At 44.6% G+C, this 25678-nt stretch overlaps 1 protein-coding gene across 2 annotated transcripts in view; it reads left to right on the top strand.

Annotated features, from left to right (window-relative positions):
• Nucleotides 1-3433: 3433 nt before the first annotated feature.
• Nucleotides 3434-25678, top strand: part of LOC125749456 (inactive phospholipase C-like protein 2) — a 33519-nt gene continuing 11274 nt past the window's right edge. The window contains exons 1-3 of one of the 2 annotated variants that reach the window (XM_049026729.1): nucleotides 3434-3515; nucleotides 4144-4379; nucleotides 21554-24040. In XM_049026729.1, the coding sequence (XP_048882686.1) occupies nucleotides 3503-3515; nucleotides 4144-4379; nucleotides 21554-24040 (2736 nt within the window). In that variant the 5' untranslated portion in view covers nucleotides 3434-3502. Of the gene's footprint in view, nucleotides 3516-3660; nucleotides 3880-4143; nucleotides 4380-21553; nucleotides 24041-25678 lie in introns of those variants that run through there. The other variant, XM_049026730.1, reaches the window with a different exon arrangement.

The raw sequence follows: 25678 nt of genomic DNA, 5'->3' as shown, positions 1-25678 counted from the left end.
AGCATCATAATATAAAGAGGTGAAAAGATTATCCATGGGGAGGTGGGTTGGGGTTGGATCTCAGATCTCATAGATCATATTCCGGTTGATGTGAGATAATAAATGTGCTTTTTGTCTGATTTATTAGTTAGACCGCAGTACATTTATTTCCCAACACGTTCTCAGTTACAGCCTGCAGGAATATCTTTTAGCCATCAGATGTCCCTCTTGCGATATTCAGCCGTTACAATGAGTTGAAAGTAATACAGCAACGTATCATTATCTACCCTAATTCCATTAAAAGAGACGAATCTGAGCTGCGGAAGACATCTAAACTAGAATTTCCCAGAGGAACCTTCCCGAGGGATTAATAAAGTTCTATCTATCTCTATCCATCTAAAGAAAGTCATCTTCTTTCCATGAACCATAGGGAACAGGGATCCAGACACGGGGCAGGCTATAGAGATGAGAGACAGGGAATGTAGTCGGGGGGTACGAGTCAGGGTCCATAAGAGGAGACACACACATGGTGAGGGAGAGAGAGGTCAGGAAACACGCTGACTGGGCAGGGAATCGGGGAACACCAGCATACATAAGCACATGATAGGAGATACAGACTTTGGGGATAGAACGGAGGGATAGAACATGCTTCAGTGATTGCATGTGGGTGAGGTCGGTTTTACAGCAGAGAGGCAGAGCAGCAGGTGTCAGCACTGAGGTGAAAGAGGCCACCAAAGGGGGCGGGGGGCAGGAGCTGGGTTCTGAACTGAGCCTTACAATTCTGCTTATGTCTGACATAAATATTTCGTTTCTCTTGGCCACCTCCCCCCAAACACTGCTCCAGGTACTTCATGCGGCACTCAGAGCGCTGTCCCTGTTCCTCAATGCTGGCTATCCCCTAAATTCCAGCATGCTGCTGAAATTGCTGAGAGCGCATAGAACTGTAAGAGTCACTCACCACTTCCTGTGGTTGCCTATAATTTGTTTGCAGATTTCAAACCCCTGTCTCAGGTCCACTGGGACCCGCAGAAACGTTTGGGAATGGCCACCAGGGACCAGTTGTATCTATGGGGTTGGTCACGGCCCAATGTGTCTCTTCCACAGTTCGACTTAGAAAATGAAATTTTGAGGTGGCCATGTACTTACTGGGGGAGGGGGGGGAGCATAGCTGCCCTTTAGATCCTTCTCTGCTTGGGTCACATGGTAGAACATAAAAATTAATTATGTCTTTGTAAAAAAAAAACGCCCTCATCTTGTAATACCTACCAGAGAGACCTAACCCAGTGTTGCTGGTTACTTATCTGCAATGTTCTACCGCTAAATGCAATTTAATAAAGCTAATAAAAAACATGCCTGATGATATGAAGCTTTAATCTTATCAGCAGCCTATCATTCTATCATTTACATAATACATTTACAAAACCTGCCATAAAACTCCATTAAGATTAAAAATCACTCTGTCACGTGCTGGCAGGTTGAGATCTGGTGAAGCCGTGTTCTCACAGTTGCACCACCGAAGTTTGGCCAACATTAGCCCCGCCCACTATACCACGGCAGAAAGAAAAGAATAAAGACACAAGACAAGAAAAAAGTAGGTGAGCAATACCATTCTGAGGCCAAGGACTTTGGAAGAGCCACAAACCTGAGCTGCAGGCTTTGCAGTACTCAACTTCACAAAAATTGATTTTAGGGTATATTGGCAAAAAAGTGGGTTATCACAAAAACAATTAGCAAGCCCACACATGTTGGATAAAACGAAAGAAATCTACTGCACCTGGAAAAAAACTATTACATAACGTGCTGGGCTGTCCAGACATCAAGGAAGAATTTAATATAAGGCAAGCAGCAAGATTAAGACATACATCTAACATGGGAGGAACATGATATGGGCTTTTCAGTGAGTGACTGGAATCCAAGTACCAGAGGTCTGAGGCAACAGTGCTCTGCTTGCCTGGGGGAGGCCGCCGTATTTCCAGAAAGCCAGGCTCCTGCTCCAGGGGGGGCTGCCCACCCTGACTTCACCTCTGTAGCGCCTCCAGAGCCTGTACCTTCAGAGTCCGTGTCCCAGAGAGGGCTGCTTCGCTCGTGTCCCATGTTCCTGGCCCAGAGAGGGACATTTCGTCCATTCAGCCCCAAGGAGGCTGCTCAGCCCATGTCTCCCACACCATGTCCAGAGGAGCCCGTGTCACCAATGTCCGGCCCCAGGGAGGCCGTGTCGCATGATTCTCTGCTGTTGCCTTGACACCCACAGTACCTGACTTCTTTCTTGCTTTGTCTTTAGTGTTTGTTCCTGCTGCTGGCCAGCAGGTGTCGCTGGTCATCCCTTGCCTAGAGTTTGAGTTTTATGATTTGTAAATTGACCCCCACCTGCTTCTTTTTGCCCCTAGTCTTTAGTTTCCGTTTGATTGTAAGGGCTCACACCTGTTCCTTGTTACACTTGTGCCTATGCGTCGGCCCCTGATTTGTGCCCTGGTTGATCTCTAATGTGAATAGTCTTGTTATAATTGCTTATAGCTGTTTTTTTAGTTTGCCTCTTGTAGATCCAGTCCATGTTGTTCTTCATGTAGCCTACCTGTCTTTCCTTTAACCTCTTGAGGTCCATTTGTTTTGTTGTCTTATCTGTTTAAGTTCTAAAAAGAGTAAGCTGGCATTGGGTGTCCTCGCGTCATCATTCCAGTCCGTAACAAGCTACGCAATCAATATAGGTTTTTTTGAACTGCCGAGTTACGTTTAAAAAATTAAAATAATGAAAGCATACGATTTTTTTTTCACCATATCAGTAAGAACCACAAGATTCAGTAATTAAACATAAACAGTATTACTGCAAACACAAGCATGGTATTTAATTGCTAATTGTGAATAATAGCCTGTGGGTCCTTGAGCGAGGCCTGGGCGCCGCTACGGGTGGCTGCCCTTCGCAGACAACTTACTCTATGAAAAAAGAGCAAGTTGTGGGAGGAGTAAAGACAATTTCCCTACGGGGATCAATAAAGTATCAATTATTATTATTATTATTAAAAAAATAAGTAACTGAACATTCTTAATAAACATACAAACCAAATTCACCCATGTACATCAGCATATCAAAATTCAATTATTTTGATATGTTGTCTGAAAAGACCATCAGAAATCAGACAAGCCATAACTGTATGAGTTTACATACATTTCTGGGGGCTACAAAAGCAGTTATACGACACCTACCACTCAAATATTATCGCTGCAATTAGCTAATAAGTAAATACACAAGCATTAATTTTTAAGCGAGGCGTTTCATTGATGAATGGTGTCGGGTTCTTGGATGGTGCTTGTGCTGTCAAGCAGTCGGGCCGCGCTTAGGACGCCCCCCGGAGGCGATTCATTACAATCCTGCTGGCAGGAGGCATCGGAGCTCTGGTCCCCACAAACGGCATCGCGCTGCGTGTATTAGGCTGCATGAATGATTATATTCGGCCTTATTACAGCATGCTTGTAGCTAGTGGCTCGACCACGTCCATCGCATGTGATCTTCACCTTTGCCTACTGGATGAACATCTACTGTACGTGAAGTAAGCAACTGAGCATTTTATTGTTACGGACAGGTTGTTGTAGGGAAGATTGTAACGGTGATTAATTCGTCATCGGGAGTGATCAGTTTGTCGCAGAACTGTACTTTATGGACTTTTTGTTTTATTATTTCTTTTTAACGTGACTGGGGCGTATCTTGGCTGCGCTGGGGAACACCTGGATACCGAGGGGATCAGGCGCAGTCGAGCTCAGACATTGTTCTGCGTGTCCGGCTGAGCAGAGAGATGATCTGGGAGCGAAGAAATTAGAAGAATGCGCGCTAGTTACAGCAAATGAAGATGGCAATCTTACATTACTACCAACTCTATATGAAATATCTCCTGGCTATTTGAACGGGTTGGTTTAATTGCTTATTCCAGTTACTAGGGTTAGTTTAAATATTACGAAAGTAATAGATAGTTGAGTGTTATGAAAATAAAGCGAATTGCCTTCTTGAATTCTAACTAGCACAGATCTCACAAAAGTGAAACCGAACACCTTTTCGAACAAATGTATATATAGGTAGGGAAACAGTTGAACTGTAAATGAAACCGGAAAAATAAATCTGGAAGTTAAAATGTGCCCCGTGGCTTCTTTTTCTTCTATATATGGTGGAAATAGGCGAGACCGGTGGAAAGGCATCAGCGGCGAGTCCGAGCGCGGTGACGGCAACAGCCGGCGATGAGGCGGAGATGCAGCGCGGAGAATCAGTCACTAACGGGGGGTGTGAGCTGCCGGACTCGGTGGCTTCGAGATCTTCAGCGGCACCGAAGTTCAAGCGCCTGGAAGCGGATCACAGCTCCTTCGGCGGAAAAAACGGGAAAGCCGGGACGCTGCTGAAAAGCGGTATTATTAAGGTAAGACACGATAAGCGAGTTCAGCGTGCCCAAAACTAGCGACCCATAGCGCCGCCTGACAAGTCACTGATTTATACTATGACCTTTTAATTGTTTCGGTTATCGAATAGATAATCACTCTGCTTGGGTAACTACCTCTAAATGACATACTGAGCTTTTTTGGGTGTGTCCTGCGTTTGCATTCTCATAAACCTAAATAAATTAATTCACATTCTTAACAATTAAGTAGCGTTTTTATTACTATTATTAATATTACTACTACTACGACCACCACTAATATTATTTTATTTAGTTATTTATCCATCCATCCATCCATCCATCCATCCATCCATCCATCCATCCATCCATCCATCCATCCATCCATCCATCTTCCAACCCCTTACCCTGGTGAGGGAGCCCGTCCACAGCACCACAGGCGGTAAAGCTGGGGAACACCAACCTATCCTGAACTAGTACCTGAATGTATCTACCTGCAGAACTTTCTGAGAGCAGTGTTCCTGTAGAATTTGGTGGTAATGAATGATATCGTATTACCCGCACAGCTCTGTCTTTGACGGTACTGTTTACTTGTTTTTTGAGAGCTGTGAGTGAGTTTTTTCCTGTAAACTGCATTTGCATTTTTGGCAGTGCAGCTGTATTGTGTGGAAGGAATCACCAGCCACGCTGTCTGGATTGGGACTGAGGACAGCGTGTCATCGTCACGCCACGCGATACCAATGAGCATTTGGGCAGCGCGGCTCCATCTCGAGCGCAGTGACTGACGCGCAGAATCAGGCTGCAGTGCAGCTACAGTCTGCGGTCTCCTTTTGATGAATGCTAACTATTAACTTGCTCTCTGCAGCTTTTAAATGGATGCAAAACTTCCCAAACATACATCTGTAAGGCTGCTGAGTTGAAGTATATAATTAACTGAAAATGGCCAATGGCTAAATTAATAGAATTGTTTATAAATGATTGCAGTGGTACACAAAGGTGGTTATGCAATTGAGGCATTTAAATGAGTTCAGAAATAATACTGCAGCTACTGATACTCTTGGACTAAGGTGTAATTATTTGGTTGTTGCTATGTAAATATAATCAATAATTCCAATAAGATGTGCAGATGGCAGGTGCAGTTTGCAGTGCTGGGTTGGCTAAGGGATGCATTTCACCACATATCTTTTCTGGTGTAAATACTCATGTGTCCTGATGCATCCTCGACAAGGACAACTGAGTAACTGGCCACGGGGCCAGTTGACCTTCTAGTGGAAGTAAGATAGGCAGTAACTTAACTTAAATTTAAACACAAATGGCCAGTTGGACACCAGGGAGATGCGTGATAGACACAGGTGTAAAGAGCGATGTGTCTCAGTTGTGTGATCTGATCGCCCAAGACGCATTTTAGATCAAAGTGTAAACAGGGCCTAAGATGCTGACAGCGGCTCAGCTTATAATAAAGTAAATTGAGATGTTTTCAGGGGGTGGCATGGTGGTGCAGTGGTTAGCACTGTCGCCTCACACCTCTGGGACCCGGGTTCGAGTCTCCGCCTAGGTCACACGAGTTCTCCCCATGTCGTCGTGGGGTTTCCTCCAGGTACTCCGGTTTCCCCCCACAGTCCAAAAACATGCAGAGGCTAATTGGAGTTGCTAAATTGCCCATAGGTGTGCATGTGTGAGTGAATGGTGTGTGAGTGTGCCCTGCGATGGGCTTGCCCCCCATCCTGGGTTGTTCCCTGGGCTCCGGAATAGGCTCCGGACCCTCCCGCGACCCAGTAGGATAAGCGGTTTGGAAAATGGATGGATGGATGGATGGATGGAGATGTTTTCACTGCGTTCTTGTTTAAGAACCAAAAGTGAAGCAGTGCCTGCTAGAGGATAGTAAGAGGATAGTATGGGATAGTAAGAGGATGGTATGGGATAGTATGGGATAGTAAGAGGATGGTATGGGATAGTAAGAGGATAGTAAGAGGATGGTATGGGATAGTAAGAGGATGGTATGGGATAGTAAGAGGATAGTAAGAGGATGGTATGGGATAGTAAGAGGATAGTATGGGATAGTAAGAGGATGGTATGGGATAGTAAGAGGATGGTATGGGATAGTAAGAGGATGGTATGGGATAGTAAGAGGATGGCTACATGAGTGCATGGTTTCCATTCTGGGTTTGTTTTGTTTGTTACTGTGTGACACATTAAGATGAAGCGTCGAATTAGGCGTTTTTGTACAATATTAGAAAAACTAGTAAATTCTTTTGTAAACAGTTACTGAAGGATTTTATTTGGACTTTTGATACATGACATAATATTAAGACCTTAGCCTTCATGCTGTTGCATAGATGTGCTTTTACTAACCCCACAGTCCTGCTTATTATGTTTTTCTTTCAATACAAAGAACAACAAACTATGACTGTTCAGTGCTGTGCTGATACATTCATCCTTCAGTGATCGTTTTTATATTTTATTAAAAATTTTTAGTTTTCCAGAACTGTCCTTACAACTTAGGACTATTTTTCTGGGAACGTTTCAAGGAGAATGTTTCTGGCTTGCCATTTTCATTTGCATCCCTTGGTATCCACTGGGTTCCAGTTTGCCTTGTACCAGCGCAGTATAGCATGTCATTGTTCTAGGGACTAATTTTGTGGTGCTCATCTTCTATGTGTCTTGAGACCAAATTCCTGCAGTCTTGGTCTTACTGTCAAGGTCTTACTGCTTGGTCTGGATCTGCGCCTGGATCCTAGTCTTGCTTGATGATATTGGGTGAGCCTGATTGTTGAGTACTAAAGCCAGTCAGCACCACTAATCTGTGGTGTTAAAAGGGGATGGGTCTTGCTGATGATCTTTGTCTTGACTGAACATCGCTTTTTGATGGGGTAGTATGTGGAAGTCTGGTTTTAACGTGGGTCCATAATATTATTTCTTGCTTTATAATTTGGTATCATGTGGCTCAGCTGGTTAAGCTGCAGTGATCGGAAGGTCACTGGTTCAAATTCCTCAGTCAGTGGAGTAATTGTACTGCAGGGCCTTTGAGTAAAGCCCTGAACCCTCAGCTGTTCCAGGAACTGACACAGTCTTTTCAGAAATGTACTGTATGTCCCTTTACATAAGAGGGCCAGCTAATAGAAAAGGGGTGTATTATTGGCATTTACTGAATATTTTGTTCTTTTTTCTTATTAGCTTGGCAGTGCATCACACACACTGGCTTTTCTTCATGGTTCCTTTGGAGTTAAGTGATCTCGGAATTTTGCAGTCGATGCTCTCATTCACTGTAGTAAAATCTCAAATAATCCAAGACAGCGGATGAATGATTCATCAGTCTGACGGGAATTAAAAATGGCAACATCTTCATCTTGATTATTAATGTCCAGCATTTAAAGTCGCTTTTAAATATCGGGAAGCTTTTCCATTGTTATTAAAATGTTCTTATGTGCGGGGGGTAAGAGAACCAGGCAAATTAGATTGGCAAAGTCAATCAGCTGAGTAAACGGCAAATGAGATGAAAACAGCAATCTGGTTTGATTATAGTTAACATGTAACCTCTTAGATAATCGGTGCTTCTCAGACATTCTCAGATGGGCCAGTACTCATTCATAAACTGGACTGTTCTGTGCTATGATGTCTTCTTCTCCAAAGAGAAACGCGAACGATACTCTTAATAAATACATTACACTTCGGTTTTGTATTTTGTACTAATGAGGATACTGTGGGTGGAGCTGAAGTGGGGGTCCTGAGACACTGGGGGGAAGGGGGTTGCAAGATGATTTCCAGAAAATATTTATTTAAATTTTAAAACTAAAATTCCATGGTAAACGTCAATTGCTATAAATCCCCCCCCCATAATAGTGAAATTAACTGATGCCGTGTGTCTGTAGGTTGCCCCGTGTGATGACGTGTGTCTGTAGGTTGCCCCGTGTGATGACGTGTGTCTGTAGGTTGCCCCGTGTGATGCCGTGTGTCTGTAGGTCGCCCCCTGTGATGCCGTGTGTCTGTAGGTTGCCCCGTGTGATGCCATGTGTCTGTAGGTTGCCCCGTGTGATGCCGTGTGTCTGTAGGTTGCCCCGTGTGATGCCATGTGTCTGTAGGTTGCCCCGTGTGATGCCGTGTGTCTGTAGGTCGCCCCCTGTGATGCCGTGTGTCTGTAGGTTGCCCCGTGTGATGCCGTGTGTCTGTAGGTTGCCCCGTGTGATGCCATGTGTCTGTAGGTTGCCCCGTGTGATGCCATGTGTCTGTAGGTTGCCCCGTGTGATGCCGTGTGTCTGTAGGTTGCCCCGTGTGATGCCGTGTGTCTGTAGGTTGCCCCGTGTGTCTGTAGGTTGCCCCGTGTGATGCCGTGTGTCTGTAGGTTGCCCCGTGTAATGCCGTGTGTCTGTAGGTTGCCCCGTGTGATGCCGTGTGTCTGTAGGCTGCCCCGTGTGTCTGTAGGTTGCCCCGTGTGATGCCGTGTGTCTGTAGGTTGCCCCGTGTGTCTGTAGGTTGCCCCGTGTGATGCCGTGTGTCTGTAGGTTGCCCCGTGTAATGCCGTGTGTCTGTAGGTTGCCCCGTGTGATGCCGTGTGTCTGTAGGTTGCCCCATGTGATGCCGTGTGTCTGTAGGTTGCCCCGTGTGATGCCGTGTGTCTGTAGGTTGCCCCGTGTGTCTGTAGGTTGCCCCGTGTGATGCCGTGTGTCTGTAGGTTGCCCCGTGTAATGCCGTGTGTCTGTAGGTTGCCCCGTGTGATGCCGTGTGTCTGTAGGTTGCCCCGTGTGATGCCATGTGTCTGTAGGTTGCCCCGTGTGATGCCGTGTGTCTGTAGGTTGCCCCATGTGATGCCGTGTGTCTGTAGGTTGCCCCGTGTGATGCCATGTGTCTGTAGGTTGCCCCGTGTGATGCCATGTGTCTGTAGGTTGCCCCGTGTGATGACGTGTGTCTGTAGGTTGCCCCGTGTGATGCCGTGTGTCTGTAGGTTGCCCCGTGTGATGCCGTGTGTCTGTAGGTTGCCCCGTGTGATGCCGTGTGTCTGTAGGTTGCCCCGTGTGATGCCGTGTGTCTGTAGGTTGCCCCGTGTAATGCCGTGTGTCTGTAGGTTGCCCCGTGTGATGACGTGTTACTCTGCCACACTTTTACACAAAGCCACGCCATGACATACTATACATGAGCAAATCTTCAGTTTTCCACCTGTGTAACATGTCTGCTCGCAACTTTTCGACGCATAACATGGCACTGTGTAAGGATGCAGAGGAGTGGAATGGAACTTCTTCCAGATCACTCCCATCACGCTGAAGGACTGTGTGCTCTGCTTGTGCCTGTCCCACTCTCCTCCACCCTCAGGCACACGTCTGTGGCGGAGTATGATTTCGTAACACGTTGTGCACTAACAAATAACTCTCTCTCACGCCAGAGGACTGTTTCAGTTGAATGCACAGACGCTGTCAAAAGTTTAATCGTTTCTGGCTGATATTCCAGAAGCAACCTGTTACTACATGAATGATATAACTATTCATGGATTGTACTGTAACTCTGCAACATGTAATTGCCACGATTTATGTTGTCCTGCAGATACATATAAACTGTATATGAGGCTTGAAAGGAAAATGAGGACCCCAAAGGTATATTATTAAATAAACAAGTCCAACACACCAACAGCTGTAGCTGACCAACAAATATCCTTCTTAGCTACTATTATAATTACAATTATGCTCGTAGTAGTTGCATCCCAAATTTAGCAATAAAAAAAGCGTCGAATAGACAAACTTTCAAATTTGAAGTGATCATTTTCTGTTCCTGCAGCTTCATCATCATGTTTGCATTTTTTTGTCTTGCTTGGCATTGAAAAAATGTTAGACATGCTGCAGCACGGAGGTAGTTATCAGATTCTTCTGCAGCCACACTTAAAGGCCCACTTGACATTACAATTACGGTTTGGTGTAGTTGTAGCTGTCTTCAGAACCGGCCTGCGAAATACTTGTAACTCTATATCTAAAATTTGCCATAATCGTTAAACCTCAGATCAGGAGCACATACCGAGAAATTCTGACCCCCTGACAAAATGTCACCTCAGGCCCCTATCCCCCAATTTTAAATAGGACCCCTGTCAGAGGCTGGACCCCCTGAATCGGGGTTATCCTTGCCTCTACTGTGGCCCAGCCTCACACGGTGTCTCATGTCACCCTCATGTTCAGCTTTGCATTTCTTCTGCTGTGCATGGTTGCCTCATCCAAACATAATTTTTCTTACTGTGTTAATAACAGATGTCTGTAGACTTATACATATTCTGGGAGAACGCGCAGGCGGCAGGGAAGCGTAAATCAGATGGGAGCCGTTTTTTTTCCGTGTGAGGTCCTTTCACACCTGACACGTATTTTGATGTATTAGAGACATTGTGACTTAAGAAAATTTAAGAAATTCCGAGAGCTGCAGGGAAATATTTTTCCCACTCTCCATATTTTCATGTGAAGTATTATTTCTTCAGTTATTTTTCTCTGAATATTTCAGGTACTTTGATGAAAGTTTAATGCGCTACTATTATTACTTAATGTGATTACTTTTCCGACGGGCACAACTTAGTATGTATCACCGTATGTATCGCTGCACTTATGTGCTCTTTGGCAGTGCAAAGAGTGCAACATGCAAGTCAGTGTCCGAAATGACAGATGATTCAATTCCCACTTATTCCTTCAGGAGTGAAGGCCCCCATTAGCTGTGTATTGTTCAGCTGCATGTGGTTAGAGTCTGGCTACCATATAAAGCCAATTACTGAGATGAAGCCACCATTACTGTCAAAAGGATGGATCCTGTGCCTGCAGGCCTCATGCATGCAGCGTGCCTCTTGTGTGTTCGCGCGCATGTTTTCAGGTCTGTCATCTTGACCCATTTAATCGTCAATCGCCACTGCAGGCTGTAAATGGCCAATACAGGTGTGACACTCAGCATCAGCAAGAAGTAGTTCTTCTTAAAGGGGACAGGTATCTGGGTGAAATGCATTGTGGGTGAAACGAGGCTTGATCTCGTGTGATTTGCTGAAGGGGGAGGTTCCAGCCACATGATACTGGACCTTCAGCTGTACAGACTTAAGTTATTGAGGTGGGGGGGGTACTTCTTTCCTGGATGGTATTTATCGCCACTAAGCAATGTTAAACTTCAGTAGTATTTCATGCAGAGTACAGGGCAAGACGTATTAGCTTACCTGTGCATGTTTCAACATGATGCTGCCCCTGACTGTTCATATATATACTGCTAATATATTAAAGTCTCTAGTCAAATGGGGTGCAGATGAAACTGGCGAAAGTCTCAAAATTGACTAAAATAAATCAAAGCAAATTTTGGCTATGAGGAGGAAAAGTGTCTCGTTCAGCAGGACGGTGGGTGTGATTCCTGGCCCTTTCTCTCTGTGTATGTGCACGTTCTTCCCGTGTTTGTAAGGGTCTCCTGTCCATAGCTGCTCTTCTTCTAGTCCAGCGTCTCTCATTATTTCGTTTCCATGCAAATCGAATAGGTATGTTAATAGTACGTCATCTCATTTATCGCCATTCCCAATCTGACACCAGCTAGTTTCCCCACTTACGGTCCTGACTGGGGCTTCTTGTCCAGGGTAGCGATTCCTGATAAGGACATAGAGGTTCTGTGGTCCGCCCGTTTTTCTTCGGAACATTCTGTAGTTCCATAATGCCTGAGAACGTTCCACAGAGTCACACACCGCTCCACCACACAATCCAGGGCTTTGTTGCAATCAATAAAGCGTTTGTTATACTTCGTTTGGTTTTTCGATTATCCATCGCGCATCAGCAGCGGCGTCTCAGATGTCTGTGTCTCTACGTATCGTTAAACATTCATGGACGGTCAAGTGAATTCATTACGGGGACCAGTGGGAAGAAGGTCCTGGTCTCCTGCATGTTCTTCAATTTTGCCTGGAGCTTGCATGATCTTCTTGTTAACATGATAGGTGTCTTTCGGATACATAATTAACCTTTGGAGAAAAGAGAAGCTGGAATGTCATGTTTGATTTCTGGCTGTGAAGGATCTAGCTGTGGGGAATAACAAAGAAGGCTGTGGAGAATCTCACAGAAATACTCACAGAAATTTACAACTAGAATAAGTGGGCCTTGTTATGTAATGCTAGGTGATGGGAGTGTAGTACAGTACCAGAACTAGAAGAGGTATCTTGTGTGCTTAAAGCATATATTGTGATTTGGCCAAAAGATGTGACCCCAGGCCAGATCACAGCATCATTCACCGGTGTTAAGCAACAACAGAAATCACAGTAAAGATGCTCTTCTGTCTCAGTAAAGAGTGATAGCCCACTCTTCTGTCACAGTAAAGAGTGATAGCCTGCTCTTCTGTCACAGTAAAGAGTGATAGCCTGCTCTTCTGTCACAGTAAAGAGTGATATCCCACTCTTCTGTCACAGTAAAGAGTGATAGTCCACTCTTCTGTCACAGTAACGAGTGATAGTCCGCTCTTCTGTCACAATAAAGAGTGATAGCCCGCTCTTCTGTCACAGTAAAGAGTGATAGCCCGCTCTTCTGTTACCATAAAGAGTGATAGCCCGCTCTTCTGTCACAGTAAAGAGTGATAGCCCGCTCTTCTGTTACCATAAAGAGTGATAGCCCGCTCTTCTGTCACAGTAAAGAGTGATAGCCCGCTCTTCTGTCACAGTAAAGAGTGATAGCCCGCTCTTCTGTCACAGTAAAGAGTGATAGCCCTCCATGGACTGCCATCATGTGATTTCTGAATTACCATTTTTCCTTTTTTGTTTGACTTTTCTGCAGCACTGTGATTTTACTGTGTATATGCAGGTCAGGATAGCGATGGACCATATGCTGCTGCCGACGTCGTCATTAGGCCCAATCACTCTGGGCTGCAGCCCCATGTATATTAAGATTAGCCCTGAGTATTTTAGCCCCGATGCCAATCTTCCATCAAAAAAAAAAGAGAAGCCCCAGGTTAACTTGACGTAGCCCCTGACCTTTTTAATAGGTGGAAACACCCCTGGTCACTACCCTAGATACAGCCAGTAACAGCCCAGAATGATTCTTTGAAATTAAAAATTTCAGCTTAGATATCTTTCCGAAAAGGTAAAGACTGTTTCGGGTTTGGTTGTTCTAAGATGCCGGAGGTTAGATAACATCTGTTAAATGCTGGTTCCCAGTCATTGTGGTCAATCACTCTGTCCTTCCGACTCATATAACCCCACCTGACTCATAATCCCAGTGCGGTTTGTGATTTTCGATTTTCGACTTCAGTTTTTGCTGCATCTTCCAGTCGTGAAATATTGTGCTTGGCAAATAGGAAAATAAAACTGAATGAAAGGTCATTACAAATGAAGGATTAAAAGGAGTTCTCTGCAAAAGACCGAATTATCTCTCCTACCTTCAGTCAGAAGTGAGTCACTGTTGAGAAATTCAGCTAAAAAAAAAAAAAAAAAAAGTATGGTATCTGAAGCCAAAATTAAATGTCAAAGTAAGACAGGTTTACTGTTAGATTTCTACTCCACACCTGGGAAAAATATGGCTGCTGGCTATGGGGTGGCAGTAGGAGTTAGTGATAGAGAAGATCTGCCTTACAGCAGGTGTCTAGTCCACTTTTCAGGCTTTAATGAGGAGATATTTCCAGTGAGGGGAATCTGTCGCCGTCTACGAGAGCACACTGGACTGCACAGCACATCGATACACATTCAGCCCCCCTCCGTTTCCTGTTTGGTCAGGTCACTCAAGCTTCATTCCATCCTATGCCACGGCAGATCTTAAGGTGAAATGTCACTTCCGCTGTGCGTCACCATGCTGACCCGAACCAGGCTTGTAAGGAGAATTAACCTGCTTCTAATGAAATGTGAAGATGGCAGATTGTTTAATCTCATGTGTAGAGGACCTGGGGCATTCATATTGATTTTAAGACTGATCTCCTTTTCCCTGCTTGTGTCCCAGTATCTAGAGGTCACCCTGTCGCTGTCACCATCGCTGTATAATAACAGAATGCATTCTGCACTGAGAACGGGTGAATCCAATCTCTCTGGCTCATTGTCTTTTCTGATTGCCGTACCGGTGCCTTGGTGAACAACATTCCTGCTTTTTCAATCTCCCTGTCTCTCTCTCTTTGTCTCACCTGCTTTCTCTTCATACACGTGAAAGAGGGAGAGATTCACTCTCGCTATAAAACATGCATTTTTCTTTCGTAGGTTTTGTAGATTCAGGTTGCACACTAAAAATAAACAAACAGAAAATTAACTGTCTATATATACACATTTCTGTATTCATATAATGTTATCAAAACTGTATGTAAAATAGCGTATCTGTACTGTTTACTGTATGGAATCACAATAGGCAGTTTTAGATGTTCACTGTCAGGAAAAAGGGAGCAGCCTGCTTGGGCTTTGTACCCCAAGGTACAAACAACGTTAATGTACCCCCAATGGTACAAAAAATATTCCTTAGTGTTCATCATTTTACTGGCAGCTAAGTTAAAATGGGCAGACCCTTGAGGGTACAAGCTGAGTGACAAATGCAAATGATTATTTGATGACAAATGATGTCATACCCAGGGGCGTGGCTAAAGATTTTGGACCCCCTTAAGGTATATTAGATTGGTATGGACTGGGGGGACGAATCTGGTTATTTTCCAAATTTCTTAGCGCCCCTGTCACTCCGGGGCCCTTGGAATTGTCCCGACACCCCCCCCCCCCCCCCCCTGCATACCACTCCTGATTGTATCCTCAAAGATTCAAATTAGTACTTTTTTTCCAACAATGTAGCAGATGCTTCTATATGTTGAGTCTTTCTTGCTACATATTTTACATTAGGAAACGTGCAACAAAAGGCACTTAGCATTTACATTATTATTATAAAAACTCTCATTTAGGATCTACCCACCGTCAGCCTCTCCGACAGCAGAATGTTTACTTGTTTGTGTCTCCGCAGGGAGAGTCAGGTGATCATGATCGCCAAGGTTAATTTAGTCCATCTGGCCCCCGTTCCCTTTGTGTACATAATTCCGATGTGCTGTGTTTGGTTTGACCTCAGTCACCCAGACCGCTAACTGCAGCATGTCTCTTTCAGCCTCCTTTCTTTCTCAGCATCAGCAAATGAAAAATAGTTTTGTTGATGTTTTTCACAGACAAAATGAAAGCATTATGTTGTCTGGCTGCTGTTATTGTTCCTTTTTCCTGAAAATCGCCAGTAGACAGCTGAGATTCTGCCGGAACGCTGCGTTACACGGCTCTGTTTGCCGAATACCACCCTGCCTGCCGAGCTCCACAGTAGCTCTTCTTTATGTACCTTTGATTAACACTCGTCACACTAGTTCTTCACATATCCTCTCATACTTACAGTTTTGCTTATTCTGTTTTTGCCGATGTATTGATAGACATCGTAGGACATAAATAAGATATACTATTAATGAGACTAAGATGTACTATTATTGACCTATAATTTTCCAGACGTTTTTGATGTCATACAGGACACCTGCTTAAGTAAAAAACCAGAAATACCCCCCAATATAGGAGTAAAACAGCCTCTTTGTTGAGATCTGATTGCCCATTTTACATTGTTATTTAGTCAGCCCCTAAATACTCTGTCACTCCGCCTGATAATCGAGGGCTAATTAGCTGTGCCTTGCTGGAGATAGTACAACATCTTGGGCTTTGCTTCAATCCTGCTGGATTTATTTATTTATTTATTTATTTACTTACTTACTTCTGACGGCAAAGAAGGGAGATGGGGGCTGCTGTACTGTAGGTCGTGTCTCCCACTTGCTTGGTATCGGCGGGAGAGTGTCACGAGTGTGCAAAGACCTTTCGGGAAGATTCACAGATGGCACCAGACCAGCTGCTGTTGCCCAGGCTGCCAATTAAACATAGAGTCCCGCACTCAGATACTGGTTGTTAGTTATTTCACTGTACTGCTCTATGCCACCTGCATACATGCGCTTTCTTACATGAATAGGTGATGGGCAGTGTTTTTGACACCAGAATGGTTTTCTTGCCATTACATGTACAGTCAGTACAATCAGCTGATGATCGATTCATCTGGTGACAGGGTGAGGCTTTAAATGTCTCCTTTTATTATTGCAAATCAAGGAGTCCGAGGACATCAACAGTGGCGGAAAGTTCAGTTTCTGAAAGTGCAAGTCCAGACTTTTTTCAAGATTTTGTTTCAACCAACCAGCCGGGTATAAATAGTTACATTCTCAGAGTACTCAGGTTGTTGGTTGAAGCAAAATCTTGGTCTGGATTCGTACTTTGTGGACCGGAACTTTCCAATGATCATAGAAAAACGGTGTGTGGTATTCTTCAGAGAGTCACAATGGGAAGATGAGAACTTACCGCTTATCGCATGAATCTTTGCAAAGAAATATCATTATAGATAGATATCTTATTCTATCACCACATTAAATATAGATAGATATCTTATTCTATCACCACATTAAATATGGTGTTTTTGCTGGAATTCTGCACCAATCAAGTGTTTCACCTTCCTGGTCGTATCTAAAGACCTCATTTCTGCTGGAGACATCAGGCTTTGTTAAAACAAAATGAAAATATTTATTTCATCTGCGTCACATTTCTATATACATACCATAGGAAAGTAAATGCATGTAAATGAATTCAACATCTCGGAATCGCTTTTGTCACAGAATAGCTAATGTGCCACAACAAAATATGACAATAACCCCGAACAACATATTAAAAAAAACCACGCAGGCAGGTGAGTAAGAAGATAAATGCTTCCAAAATAAGATCAGATTAGAATTAGATTTTTGTCATAAAGCAGTGAAGCATTTAAGGTGTCAGCACAGAATGGAAACACATTTCATGACACTGAAGTGGCTGGGCAGTGGTATTTTCGTCTAGTGATATCGTGATATGCTAAGAGGTTATCAGAAAAGGGGGGGTGGGGGGTGGAGAGACTCACTCACAGGCAGAATCAGGCAATGACCAAACCCCATTCCAGCTATGGAAGCTCACAGTAAGGTTAGGGCATTTCAAGGCTTTTTCCAGTTATTTATTCCGGCCGTGATGAACTAGACGTATATTCTGCAAAAACAGGGATGCGGTTAGACGGCTGACCAGTGGAGAGAAACACCATTTGGTGGCGACGATAGAAAATAACCTTTTTTTCAAGGAAACGGCGTCCTTTTCAGTGATAATGTCCTGTGACCTCACACAGCAGGTTTAGTCGGTCAGAACTTCCTCCAAAATCCTAGGCGCTTTAAAAGAACCACATGCGATGAGACGACACAAATCTATAAATGCTGCACAAAACAAGAGGCTGGTGGAATTAATCTGTGCCCCAAATCCCCGACTTATCCCTCCCGAGAGAGGCTTCACACCTCCGTACACATCGCCACTCTCTTCACATCCTCAGTGAGGGATGTTACAGGTCTGAGCATGCTGCTCACATGCAGTCTTAGGAGGAAGATGCTATTTTTTGCTGTATTTTTTATTATATCTGAATATAATTACAGCAGAACTAGATATTTATATTTGTCTGGGGCATGTCACTCCGAGCTGACAGCGGCAGGGTAACACGGCAGCGCTTAGGGGGAAAGCAAAGCCTTCCGCGAATAGTTTTTCCTGTCTGTCATTTCCTAAATATGCTTAAATAATTAAAGTACAGAATGACAGCGGTGTATGCGAACTGCTCCTCGCCTGTGCCTCAGGAGAGCGTGACACATGTGAACATAGCTATCCTAAGTGGCAGTTTCTCTTCCTTGAGATGTGTGTAGACTTCCGAGTAATGATTTGTTTTTACTGCCCCAAGGATAGTTTGACTTGGGTTCTACGCTCTTGTCATCCCGAATCGCAGGCCGTGTTGAAATGCGTGCGGCAGGTTACTGAAACATAGCTCTGTTTAATCTCTGAGTAAACGTGAGTCTTTGATTAACTTTGCTGTTTACTCACAGAATGCTGGGACTGAATACTGGGACAGTTACACCAAGTAGCTGATGGATAATTAGTGAAATAGGTGAATGTCTGTGGATGTTTTGTGACTTGAGACAGGATGTAGGTTGTCAGGATGTGCTGTGTATGGAAAAGCGGAAGTGAAGCAGCACGGGATCAATTTAATCTTTTTTTTAATGATCCAGAACTAGTAGAAATTGTACTGCGCAAGGCTGAGAAGAGTTTTGCGCTAGGAGCAATTTTAATAATGTGAGCAATTTTAATAATGAAGGCAGCTCTGCTGGGTTCCAGTAGCCTGCGATTGTAAAGCATTTCCTCGGCCTGCTAAGTAGCGTTCGTTGATCTGAGCGAGCAGCTGTCAGCCTCGGACAGCCGCGTCCCTTATGTACTCATCCAGCATGCGAGGACTTTGTAAATGATGACCATGACGTAGTGGCCAGGCTTCAGCCTTAAAACCTCATGGCAGACTTCGTGCGAGCACTTTGGATTGGCTGTTCCTTTCAGCTACCCTCATTCACATTGGCTGGCTGAGTTCACTGCGTGGAATCAGCTCAAATTCAATAAATCAGGCCGAGTGAGTGTTTCAGGCTGTGGACATTTTGACAAAGCTGTGCTTGTGGATCCAGCAGCCTGGCAGTTACAAACAAAGAATAAAATTAGCATTTTGCATTCATCCATCTTGGCTTATCCAGTTAGCATTACGGTGGGTCTATTCCAGGAGCCAATCGTCTGCTTTGTGTTAAAATCGTCTTTCTGTTAATTTCTGCTTCTTTACGAGCACTTTTAAAAGTCTAGCAGTTGTCCCTCTAGTCATTAAAAAGACATTTCTGCTTCACTATATTCCAGCAACGTCTTTTTCTTTTAGTAAGAATTGTACGTATTTAATTTTCAGAATTTATCTAACATACATTCTCTGAAAAAAGGGTAAACATTTGTACCTTTGCTAGTCACTGGGGCTGTACCCTCAGGGGTCTTCTACCCTAGCTGTAGGTAATTGTACCTTTTATGGTACAGGAATCGACTCTGAGGAACATTTCTGTACCATTAATGGTACATTAATGCTGTTTGTACCTTTGGGATGTTCCTCAGAGTCCATTCCTGTACCTTAAAAGGTACAATTACAAGGGTACAGACCCAGCGATAAGCAAAGGAACAAATCTTTACCCTTCTTTCTGAGAGTGTATAGGCCTAATCTATACTTTTAAAAATGATTGTCCAGTATCTTTGTTTAAGAGAGGCAGCATTTTCCTTTACATCCTGTTTTTGGGGGCATTGTGTCTATATTGGTGATTAATTGAGGATTATTTCCTTTGTAACAATAATGGTGTCAGTGATAATTGTATCAGTTGTAAGTGGATGTATGTACTGTATGTATGCATTTATAAAGAAGCGAGATTTGGAAATATCATGCCTTGAGGATTATCATCACCAGAAAAGAAAAGAGCAGCATGTGATTTTTGGACAAATTACCACGCTTAGGTGTGTTGTGTGTTTTTTTTCTGTATTTGTGGTTGATGTATAAGCATAGAATATGTGTGCTGTCCCATGTTGAAGGCTCATGGGAGTTTTACTTACTCAAAAATGTTCTGAGAGCAGAGGGAACAATGATTGGTTCAGAGAGATAACCAATCAGATTGGAGAGGAGTTGGGTCCAAGCACCTAGAGGAGGCTGGACCAAGACATCTGACTGGTTGGTCCCGCCTCCTTTCTAGATCTGATTGGTTATCATTTTTTATTCTGCCCTCAGGACATTATTGTGAAAATAAAAGTCTCGTGACCATGATGAAATGTGAATACCTCAGACAACAGGGCTGTGCAGAGACGGCCTGGTGCTCGACCAGACGAGGGGGTAGCTTGGAAACTTGGTATCATCAAAAATGGGCATAAAATTTGTCATAAAATTTGCAGGGCAGGGTGGTGTGGGGGAGGGATACCCAGGTATCAGAAAGGAGGCACTTTTATTCGTTCATGCAAAAGGGGCAGGTGCACCGCCCACCCCCCCAGCCCCCCTAGCATGTGTCGATCGGACAGCCATTTCAAAGCCTTCGCAGCCTGCCCCTGCTGAACTACTCATTAACTGCTAGACGTGCTTTCTGCAATTAGTCTGGATGTGACATTTCATGGGTTTCCTGCCTTTGCTGCATTGTGCGCTTCACCACGGCACTGACTGTCAGTCATGTGCCGCAGAAACACTATAAAAGAGCCCTAATTATTTTCAGACGGAAGCTGATAATAGTTCTTTCATACTTCTTCAAGAGGTGTAACTTAAAAGGAAGCATTTGCCCTCAGTGTAATTATGAAATAAAGAGTCTCCTCTCTAATTATGCAGCCTGTGTCCAGTTGCTAATGATTCATAAATGTGTCTAAATCCAGGACACTGTATTAAAAGCTTAGTTACTCAACAGTTTAGCTGCAGCCTGTAATATCTGAAAGGCGAGGAACGCAGCCTGTAAAGTGTAATCGAATTTTTTTTTTAAAGTGCCGACTGAGAGGCTTTGAGACAGTAACTGTACGGTGATGTTTCGGGACGCATCTGATTTGGAAGGATGAAGCTGCAGGTAGAGAACGAAGACAGAGGCACATAGGTGACAGAATTGTTTTAATTGCTGTCTGTCACATAATCCATCCATCCATCCATTTTCCAAACCGCTTATCCTATTGGGTCGCGGGGGGTCCAGAGCCTATCCCGGAATCAATGGGCACGAGGCAGGGAACAACCCAGGATGGGGGGCCAGCCCATCGCAGGGCACACTCACACACCATTCACTCACACATGCACACCTACGGGCAATTCAGCAACTCCAATTAGCCTCAGCATGTTTTTGGACCGTGGGGGGAAACCGGAGTACCCGGAGGAAACCCCACGACGACACGGGGAGAACATGCAAACTCCGCACACATGTGACCCAGGCGGAGACTCGAACCCGGGTCCCAGAGGTGTGAGGCGACAGTGCTAACCACTGCACCACCATGCCGCCCCGTCACATAATCCAGCGAAATGCAAATGACTGTTCTTTGTGACTTCAGAGGAAAATCCCAGCTATTGAAGAGGAAGGCAGGTTGGGAAATAGGAATCGTGGACAGCAAAGTAGAGTGACTCTTACTGTGAAGTTGCATTAGATATTACATAGTTTAATGCATATATTACACTATTTAAAGTCTGCAAACAATGACAGTAATTCCTTGATTTGCTTTTTTCAAATCACCATGCGATTCAGCTTCTGCCCTGCGAGCACAGTTGCTTTATTGTTGACTTGCAGTACACAGTCGGCTCCGTTAACAGTCTCGCGGGGCCTTTGCAGCTTTTGTGACTCATCCTCTGCTTTTTCAGGATGGCACAAGGCAGCGCAACGAGCGGAAGAAAACCGTCTCATTCAGCAGCATGCCCACGGAGAAGAAGATAAGCAGCGCCAACGACTGCATCGGCGCTATGGTGGAGGGCTCAGAGCTGCGGAAGGTGCGCTCCAACTCCCGCGTTTACTGCCGCTTCTTCCTGCTCGAGGCCGACATGCAGTCGCTGAGGTGGGAGCCGTCGAAAAAGGAGTCCGACAAAGCAAGGATCGACATCCGGTCCGTGAAGGAGGTGCGGGCGGGAAAGAACACGGACATTTTCAGGACGAACGGGCTGTATGAGCAGATTTCCGAGGATTGCGCCTTTTCGGTCATATATGGGGACAGTTACGAGTCGCTGGATTTGGTGGCGAACTCGGCAGACGTGGCAAACGTTTGGGTGACTGGGCTGCGCTACTTGGTATCTTATGGGAAACACACGCTGGACATGATTGAGAAGAACCGAGACAACTTGCGCTCGTCTTGGCTCTCAGATCTCTTTTCTGAGGCCAACACAGACGGACAGAAGCAAGTAGCTTTATGCGCTGCTGTGTCACTGATCAAAAAGTTCAATCCTGGACTAAAAAGTGGCAAAATAGAGCTCAGGTTCAAAGAGTTACACAAGACTCACAACAAAACAGGAAATGATGTCACCGTGGATGAGTTCATTGAAGTGTTTCATGACCTTTGCACTAGACCAGAAGTTTACTTCCTTTTGGTACAGTTCTCCAGCAATAAGGAGTTCCTAGACACCAAAGACCTGATGATGTTTCTGGAGGCGGAGCAGGGGGTGGCCCAAGTAAGTGAAGAGACCAGTTTGGAGGTGATACAGAACTACGAAGCCTCCAGAGAGGGACAGCTGAATGGGTGGCTTTCTCTGGATGGCTTCACAAATTACCTCATGTCACCTGAGTGCCACATATTTGATCCCCAGCAGAAAACAGTGTGTCAGGACATGAACCAGCCCCTGTCACATTACTACATCAACTCATCCCATAACACCTACTTAATAGAGGATCAGTTCAGAGGCCCTTCTGACATCACAGGGTACATCCGTGCCCTAAGAATGGGATGTCGGAGTGTGGAGTTGGACGTTTGGGATGGGCCAGATAATGAGCCAGTGGTATTTACAGGCCACACCATGACATCTCAGATTGCATTTCACAGCATCATCGATGTCATCAATAAGTATGGCTTTGTTGCTTCGGAGTATCCATTGATCCTTTGTTTGGAAAATCACTGTTCAATAGAGCAGCAGAAAGTTCTGTATCAGCACCTGAAGAAGATTCTAGGAGATAAGATTTACACTGACCCGCCCAAATCAGAGGACAGCTATCTACCCTCCCCATATATGCTGAAGGGTAAAATTTTACTGAAGGCCAAGAAGGTACCGGCAAACTGCACAGGCCCCGAGGGTGATGTGTCAGATGAGGACGAGGGTGCAGAAGTGTCCCGGAGGGTCAGGTGTGATTCAGGAGAAGAACATTGTATCACTCCCCTTCCAACATTTCAGCTGTCCAAGGAACTGTCAGATTTAGTGACGCTATGTAAATCTGTTAGGTTCAAGGACTTCCAAACAACATTCCAGACTCAGAAATTCTGGGAGATCTGTTCCTTTAATGAGGTCCTTGCCAACCGCTGCGCTAATGACAGTCCTGGAGACTTTGTGAACTATAACAAAAAGTTCCTGGCTCGAGTATACCCAAGCCCAATGAGAATCGACTCCAGCAACATGAACCCTCAGGACTTCTGGAAGTACGGCTGTCAAATTGTGGCTCTGAATTTCCAAACGCCTGGCTTGATGATGGACCTTAATAATGCTTGGTTTCGACAGAATGGGAACTGTGGTTATGTTCTGCGCCCAGCCATCATGAGAGAAGAGGTGTCGTACTTTAGTGGTAACACTAAAGACTCTGTCCCAGGGGTGTCTCCTCAGCTACTTCATCTTAAGATCATCAGCGGGCAGAATTTGCCTAAGCCCAAGGGCTCGGGTGCCAAAGGTGACATCGTTGATCCATACGTCTACGTAGAGGTCCACGGCATTCCAGCTGATTGTGCCGAGAAAAGAACTAAAACCGTCCACCAGAATGGGGACAACCCAATCTTTGACGAGAGCTTTGAGTTTCAAATAAAACTCCCTGAACTGGCGATGGTGCGTTTCGTAGTGCTTGACGACGACTACATCGGAGACGAGTTTATCGGCCAGTATGCCATCGCCTTCGAGTGCCTGCAGCCGGGCTTCCGGCACGTTCCGCTGCAGTCTCTGTCAGGGGACATCCTTCCGCACACTTGGCTGTTCGTTCACATCGCCGTCACTAACCGGCGGGGCGGTGGGAAGCCGCACAAGCGCGGCCTCTCCGTTCGCAAGGGCAAGCGGGGTCGTGAATATGCTGCCATGAGGGTACTGCTCATCAAGACCGTGGACGAGGTCTTCAAGACGGCCACGCAGCCTCTGAGAGAGGCCACCGACCTGCGCGAGAACCTCCAGGTTAGGGTTCCGAACAAGCATTGTCTTAAAATTTCAGCATTAATCTTCACGATTAATTTTTCTGCGTGACGTGTATTTTTCGTACGTGATGCTACATTTCTTTCCTTTTTCCATTTATCGATGCATATGAAATCAAGAGTGTCACCAGCCTCCCTTTGGCCTTGCGATTGTCAAACTTGCATGTACTGGAAGAATTTTGCACAGATGAATGGTGCCAGATTGCTGCAGCTGTAAACCATAACAGCTTGCCGTGTGAAAGATTTTTTGCTTGTGTTTTTCTCTCCTTTGTTGGCTGTACCGTTTAATATTTAAAATGGAACAAACTTGTATAACACACCCTTGTTTTCCTGCTGCAGCTCACGGTAGCAATAAAACTAAAAGCAGATTGCAATTTAAGGAATGGAGGACACCTCTGTCTCTGAAATGAGGAGCGAGGGAGTGAAAGAAGAGAGAATAAATGGAAAGAGTGTAAATCCTTCTTTTGAGGAAAGCACTTATATTAATATATGTCCGTAATTCATTTTGCCATTTTAACAGTCATTTAAATGCACTCAGGGTAAAGTGTGTAATGCTTTATTGACAGTGTTTGGCGAAAAAAAACAACATGAAATGTGGTGGCTTATTAGCAACAAAAAAGAAGCTGCTAATGTAATGCTGTCCTACTTCCTCAGTCGTTCGCCCTAAACATATTTCATTACTGAGGTATAACTTTAAACAACTACAGTTGCCAAACCGCCTAATAAGGACAGTGATAGTGTTGCATCACATGACCCGGCCACCTGACCTTTTGGGGGAGTTTGACCAGAGAGAGAAGAAAAAGCGGCCAATGAGAGCTCAGCATATGTGGGACCTCCTTCAGGAGCTGGAAAAGCCTCCCAGGAGGCCACCACATGGAACTGGGTTAGAGGAGTTCGTAGGGTCAGCCGGTTCCTGGGGCGATTAGGGTAAAGGGCCTCGCTCAAGGGCCCACTGGTGGCATCACTCTACCAACCATGGGATTTGAACCAGCAACCTTCTGAGTCCCAACCCACTGAGCTGCCCCCCGACAAATTATCATTTTTTTGCTTAATACTTTTTTCGGTCAGTGCATAATTCCATATGTGTTATTTTATAGTTTTGATGTCTTTATAATATTCTAAAATGTCGAGAATGGTACAGATAAACCTTTTTAATTGTGTCCATACTTTTCAGCTGTACTGTATATATCAGACATTTGACTATACCACTCTTCAGTTTTTATTTATTGCTGACAAACCCAGGGCACATATTCACTGCCCTGCCTGTGTCTCGACTTGGGCGGTTTACCACTGTATTTTTTAAACCCCCTCCCCCTAATTTTATCACTGAGATTTCAAAACACTGGAATGGCGTTGTTTTTGAAAATACAGTGAAAATACTATATACCACAGTATAATGATCCCCAAGCCCATCTATACTTTTTTTTTTTGTTAAAATATTAGAATCTGTTTATTCTCATCTCTGACACTGCTTACTTCATTCTCATGTGTTTGTCCTCGTGCTGACAAAATGATGCTTGTTTGTTTTTGTTTCTCCTTGCTACGTTCGTTTTGTCATCTTTACTCCAGTTTTCCCTCTTCTCATCCCACAAATCATCCAGTGGAAACAGTGCAGTCAGAA

Source organism: Brienomyrus brachyistius, chromosome 9 (assembly GCF_023856365.1).
Source record: "Brienomyrus brachyistius isolate T26 chromosome 9, BBRACH_0.4, whole genome shotgun sequence".
Lineage (NCBI taxonomy): Eukaryota > Metazoa > Chordata > Actinopteri > Osteoglossiformes > Mormyridae > Brienomyrus > Brienomyrus brachyistius.
This window is presented reverse-complemented; position numbering and strand designations above follow the sequence as displayed.